General features: G+C 35.5%; 1 protein-coding gene across 1 annotated transcript; it reads right to left on the bottom strand.

Moving 5' to 3' along the window:
- Positions 1 to 640: 640 nt before the first annotated feature.
- LOC115986727 (ABC transporter I family member 6, chloroplastic) lies at positions 641 to 6,049 on the bottom strand. Its single transcript, XM_031109992.1, has 7 exons — positions 5,689 to 6,049; positions 5,552 to 5,602; positions 5,093 to 5,314; positions 3,489 to 3,611; positions 2,114 to 2,290; positions 1,339 to 1,445; positions 641 to 1,050 (listed from the first exon to the last, which is right to left on the bottom strand). The coding sequence occupies exons 1-6, from the start codon at positions 6,022 to 6,024 to the stop codon at positions 1,359 to 1,361; spliced, it is 996 nt and encodes a 331-aa protein (XP_030965852.1). The 5' UTR covers positions 6,025 to 6,049; the 3' UTR covers positions 641 to 1,050; positions 1,339 to 1,358.
- Between the last annotated feature and the right edge of the window lie 532 nt (positions 6,050 to 6,581).

Here is a 6,581-nt window from a genome sequence, read left to right as displayed (position 1 = left end):
TGATTACTTACCAAGTATTGTTATGGTCATGGCTTCCATCTACCTCTCCTCTACTCCAAATTGCCATTGCTACCACCTTCCCCCAATGGTCCGATTCTCCCACCATCATCTATCGACATTTTTTTTTTTTTTTTTGGGGGGGGGGGGGGGGGGGGGGGGGGGGTAAATGAAATTGTAACTTCGGATTTTTCTGTGCAAATAAAAATTTAGAAAATTATTTTCAAGATCCCAACAAAACAACAAAACCACATAATTTTTCTTTTAAGTATTTTTATTCCACTGAATAAGCTGAACCTCGAAGTGATTCCTAGGAACCTACTGGCATGATGCTAGTAGTCATCTAATGCTTTTCATTTTGCTTTCTAGGAATTCCATCAAGTGCAACCAGTTCTGTGAGCATAGTTCCCAGCCAATTTCATCAATTCCCCAATCTTTTACAATCCCTAGCCCTAATTCCAAAAAACCTAGAATCTTCTTCAACATACGACTGCTACATCAAAGACTAAGAAGTGCCAGCATACAAATGTATTGGAATGCTAGGTTTCATTGGAGTGTTCTATTGCAGGAAACAATGATTAAACTCAATATGCTGGAATATGTTCCTCTGCAATGCTAGGGGGAGGACATGGAAGACACCAGAAAATCAAATACTTGAGAGGATTATAGTCCTTGGTATTTATAGAATGATTACAGAATCAACTGTATGTAGTACATGCAAAAAAATATACTGGTTTCACAAATATCTATTAAAATTAAACATGTGAGACTGCAAGAATCAGACAAAAGGCCGTTCTTTTTACTGATCTCAAAACTACAAGCAGGAGCTCCAATCCTCACACACCGTTGCAATAAGCTTCCAAGAGCCTTTCAAATAGGAAACCTACCAAGTAGGAACCACTAAATTTGAGGTATAATAAGTGTAAAGGAAGCGTGGTGAGGCACATAATTTGACAAGAGCCAACCCCAAGAGTGAAACATTGATTGCCTGCTACTAAAACTTGGACCTCAGTGGTTACAAATCAATCATCACTTCTTTTCGATGCATGGAACCTGTTAAGGCCAATTTAAAATTAATTCCATTAATTTTTGGATCATAAGGCTCAAGGTGTTGATTCTAAAACCACAATTATGATAACATTTGTATGAAAAGTATATACTAAGAAAGCAATTCAGTATGCAACAACCATAACAAATGAGGCAATGTTTAGGAGCCTTAAAATACATCTGGAGTGCAAAGGTACCAAAGAGAACTGAAAAAGCAGAGTTCTTGACTAAATGGAGCTAATACAAGTATGATGAATTTACTCATACACAGACAAAGAGAGAGAGAGAGAGTACCGAAATCAATTTCCATGCAGTTACACTGCAGAAATTGCTTGATACCCTTCATCCTCCAAAAGTTTTGCTATCGAACTGTCTCCTGTCCTCAAGATTTTCCCGTCCTCCTAAAAACCATGGATTGAAATAATTATATTGTGATTAATCGGGGATTTAGAAACAATTTCATAAGCTGTATACTATTTACAACCTTTTCAATTGCACAAGGAGTGCCTTGGCACAGGAACCAAAATCTGATTTGTGACCGTATCAATATATCCACTTTAGTGCATAATTTGGTGCATGAAAGTGGTGAATCAATTTATAGATCAACAAAATCATAATAAAATTGAAAAGAAAGAACTAATTTTTCAATTCTAATGGAAATCATTTCTTTCCATGGCACTTGAAGACAGTCCATATAGAATCCAACCATTGGTTTTATTGAGCCATCATCAAGGCTATAGCAAAAATCAAAGCTAGAGTTGCAGCTTTGAATGGTTGAGGCATTGAGCCAACTTAGAGGCCAACCAAACCTCAACTTGAGGGATTCTGCCACTTATCCCAACCTTGCACAATTATCTAGACCATAGTTAGGCTCATCTTTAACAAAATTGTGCTAAATTTTCTTAGATACATGCAAGTCAAAGCTTCATATTGAATGCTATGTAAGATTTTATAACTCTTCTTCTTTTTTTACATAATAGTCCCATGCCCTACCCAATCCCCCACATCATGGCAAACCCTAAACCCAAAACAAAATTAAGTAATTCTTGAAGATTTTCGAATGACTTACCATAACATGTATATATGTAGGCTTTATGATATTCAAAAGTCTTGCATAATGAGTAATCATCAAGACGGAATTCTTTGGAGTCAAAAGCCCATTCACTGCAGCTGCTACGTCTCGAAGTGCATCAACATCCAGTCCAGAATCAATTTCGTCCAAGATAGCCAAGTCTGCACCCAGAACCTGCATATAAAACAGCATATTAATACAAGAGAGATTGAATAATTTATATAACTCAAGATATGCAACAAATCACAGGTTAAAAAAAAAAAAAAAAAAAATTAGCACAGTTTTATACTCCTGTGTACACCACATGCACCTAAGTTCCTTCTCATAATTGCATCCACATCATTTTAGCCTTCCTGAGAATCCTAACCCTAATGCAAGGTCTTAATTTCAAACTACTTCCAACTGTTATAAAAGGTAAAGTTGACTTCACTAAAGCCATTACATACCATCTCCTAATTAATATAATGGCACCCAATACTTATTGTCAAAATGTTAAAAAGAGAACAAAAAAATATACTTTCCATCTTATAAGGTCAACTTTGCCTGACTAGATCACAAAAGAACAAATTTACAAGAAGAAATCCATAAGGCCCCGTTTGGTTGGGGTGATTTTAAGGGGTAGGGAAAAATCGGTGAGAAAAATGGGGGAGAGGGTTGTTTGGTTGGGAGGAAAGGGGATGCGATTTTGGTGGGGCCGAAGTGATTTCTCCCTGGGCCCACCAAAATCCTCTCTCCCCAATTTGGAGAGATTTGAGGAGAGAAAATAGGGGAGGAGAGGGATCTTGAAAAAACACCAAAACTACAACCACCCCCCCCCCCCCCCCCCCCCCCCCCAAACCCAAAAAAAAAACTGTGCCTTTATTTATTTATATCAAGTGGTGGGTTTTCTTTTTTTAAATCAAACAGTGGGTTTTGGGTTTTTTTTTTTTTTTTTGAATTAAATGGTGCCTTTCACTTCTAATACAATATATATATATATATATATATTGAATAATGGATTATGGAAAAATTTATTTATTTTTATTTAATGATTACGAAAAAATTATTTCTTATATTAGGCAAAAGAGAGGCATAAGAGTAACTTTATATAAACAATATTTTCTATCCTCTCATTTTTATTCTCAACTAAACAAAGGAGTTTTCCACCCCTTTACTTTTCCATCTTCCAACCAAACACACTAAGGGAAAATTAAAATCTTTTCTATCCCCCACCTTTTTGTCCCCCAACCAAACGAAGCCTAAGAGAATTGGCCAAGTATGATTATCCTCCAAAAATAGGTCCCACATGGATATAGAAACAACAGATATTTTCTCTAACTTAGTCTGGATAATATGACACAAGATGGAAGATAAAATAGAAAAATATTCTTACTGCAAGTTGTAAAATTTCATTCCGCTTCCTTTCGCCACCACTGAATCCTTCATTTACATTTCTATTAAGAAAGTCTGCCTTCATATTCACAAGTTCAAGTTTGGGAAAAATGTAACCATAGAACTGCAAGGACAAGAACAATGTCAGTGATTCAGTAAGACAGCAACAATCACCCAATTACTTTGAATTCCATCTCATTAATCAGAAATAGAAGATCTATATAGTCGAATAAATGTAAAAATGCACACAAATGCAAAGGAAAATATATTAATTTATCTAGAAAATCCAAATTCTCATATATACACATCTAAGCTCTGTATTTGATCAGCCATACAATCGTAATCGAATTTTCCAAATTGATGAACTGATTATACATAACAGGGAGACAAAAGGTCACCAATTAATTTTCTATATCATCTAAAAGGTTTAACCAAGAAGATTCTGATGCAGGAGCATCCGCATTAGTGCTTTGCATTAGTAATTGTACTTTGCACTGCAGTAGCATGTGATAAGTCCACTAGTAGTGCAGAAGCTGGAGGTTGGTTTATGCAGTGGTTCAGCTAGGGTTCCCAGGCTGGTGTAGTGCTAATTTGCAGCTAAATAGATAAGTTTTAGTGGTTACAAATACCACTTGTTGCAACAAAGGTAGTTATGCAGCTGGTTAGTTAGAATCCAGCCAATCAGATTGCTTGTAACTGTCTGTTAATTGCAGCAGCCAGTCATATAGACTTGTAACTAATTAGTATTCATAGTCTGCTACAGAGTTGTAAAGACAGGTCTGATTGCATGCATTTAGCCTTAGCCTTGTGCTATTTTAGGGACTGCTTTCTCTGTGTAGAGTTGTTGTCCACCAATAAGTTTCTCTAATCAACACTCACAAGTCTACACAGCAAGCACTAATAGCCAACATCAGATTCCCCAAAAGAATTTCACAAAGAACAAATTACAATGCCATTGTTATAGCTTTTGTCTTAAGTATCATATATCAGCAAAGGAATTCATAGTCATCTCCTTCCAGTTAAAATACTAGAAAATTTAATTCAACTAAACCTTAAATAAACTGGGGTTTAAGATATATCTTGTCAACTAATTGGGGCGGCTCACACGCAATACAAGCAATATATACTGATTTACAGGATTAAGTACAACCATCAGATTCTCTAGTCTCTGTAATAGCTTATTTAGAGCTTAAAAGTTAAAAGTAATTCAGTATTGTGAGGCAAAGAGTTTAAACAAACTTAGTTCTGCAAAACAAACCTTAGATGTATTAAGTTGTTAAATATATATTTTGAGTAACAACTAATAACCCAAGTCACAGAATGATAGAAACACTTATTCTTATTCTTATTATTTTAATTTTTATAGATTCAATAGAATTAGAACCTATGGTTTCCACTTTATAGGTGATAATTAATTTGGTTTTTGGCATAGGCGGAATTCGAACTCAGTTCCCTTATCAGTTGATCTAACTAGAACCCACGATGATAGAAACATATTTGTAAGTGAAACAACATGTAATGCAAATGGAATATTTGAATTTTGGTATAAAATAAAACAAAGACAAAGACAGAGATAAAGATGAAGGCAGTTGCTGATAACTAAACCTCAATAGGTCCAAGCTCAGGCAGACCAAGTTTTCTTCTCCGAGCATTATAAGCCATATTGAGAAAGTCAATATTGTTGACACCAGGAATGGCAACTGGGGATTGGAAGCTCATAAAGAGCCCCGCAAGCGACCTTTCCTCCGGTTCCATCTCCACCAAGCTCTCCCCTTTGAACACTACACTCCCTCCTGTCACTTCGTAATCCGGATGCCCAACAAGAACCTGCATACATTGTACAACATCTCACTCACACTTTTTCTTTGTTCTAAAAATGCAAAAAACAACTAACAAAATTGATTCGACAATGAATGTAATCGACCCCACTTCCAACGCATAATAAATATCTAAATTACACGTTCGTGACATAGACTGACGTGACAATGAATGTGATTGATGCCACTTTAAATCTAAATTAAATTCTCGTGATGAGTGACACATCAGTTTATAAACTAAACTAACCTTGGCCAATGTGCTCTTTCCGGAACCGTTCTTTCCCATAATTGCGTGAACCTATTCATAAAAATAAATAAATAAATAATTAAATGAATGAATGAATTAAAAAAAAAAGAAAAAAAGAAAAAGGATTGGACACAGACCTCTCCTTCATAGATTGTGAGGTTAACGCCTTTGAGAATTTGTTGTTTGGATTCAGCAATGACGGCGGTGAGGCCTTTGACTTCGAGGAGGAGCTTCTTCTCGTTTTGGATATGGGATGATTCGGGAGAATCGACGGCGGAGAGGGAGGCGGAGGCGGTCAAGGAAGAAAGTGACAGGCGGTGGTTGTTAGAGCGGGGACGGAGGGCAGGGAGCGTAAATTTGAGGGAATTTGGGGGTGAGAATTTGAGAAGCGAGTGCGAAGAAGAAGAAGAAGGAAAAGAGGGAGGTAGCGATGGAGGAGGAGTATGAAGGGAGCAACGGAGAGGTAGAGCCATTGATGAAGAGCAAGAGAAGACAACGCTACGGTGTAAGTAGTATACATTATGTCTAGTTGAGCCTATTTTATTTTCTTAATTTTAATGAAAAACGATATAATAATTTCATAATTCATAATATAACATACATAAAGTAAGATAATCCATAATGATTTTTGTTTACTATCAAATCAAAATACTAATTGATTTCTTCTTAAAAAAAAAAATTACTAAATGATTTTTTTTGTGTAGATCAAGTTTGAAATTGACTTTAACAGATGAGTTAACCATAATCCACTATCCAAATTTTACAACCTAAGTGTTTAAATTGTTTTACTAATTTCTTTTTTTTTTTTTTTAATTATTTTTTTACTAACTTCTAACATGTTATGGAAAAAAAAAATGTTTAGTGACAAATGTGCCACATAATGGCCTCTAGTATACGTGAAAAAACATCACATATCTAAAAGAAAGAAAATTTCAACCTCACAAAATCAAGTAAATGTTATGCTTAGAAGGCCTATTGTAAGGCCTTTATCACTATCAAATTAACAATCTCCTTCTCTTTTATAATAAAT

Source organism: Quercus lobata, chromosome 4 (assembly GCF_001633185.2).
Source record: "Quercus lobata isolate SW786 chromosome 4, ValleyOak3.0 Primary Assembly, whole genome shotgun sequence".
Classification (NCBI taxonomy): domain Eukaryota; kingdom Viridiplantae; phylum Streptophyta; class Magnoliopsida; order Fagales; family Fagaceae; genus Quercus; species Quercus lobata.
The sequence above is the reverse complement of the archived record's forward strand: the minus strand, read 5'-3'. Positions and strand labels throughout refer to the sequence as shown.

Bases quoted from the DNA above. Each gene is read 5' to 3' on its own strand.
- LOC115986727 (XM_031109992.1), bottom strand. From the start codon at position 6,024: ATGGCTCTACCTCTCCGTTGCTCCCTTCATACTCCTCCTCCATCGCTA. The intron at 2,291-3,488 runs GTAAGAATATTT...TTTTATATGCAG, and splicing joins ATGAAATTTTACAACTTGCA to GTTCTGGGTGCAGACTTGGC. The intron at 1,446-2,113 runs GTAAGTCATTCG...CATGGTTTTTAG, and splicing joins CTACATATATACATGTTATG to GAGGACGGGAAAATCTTGAG.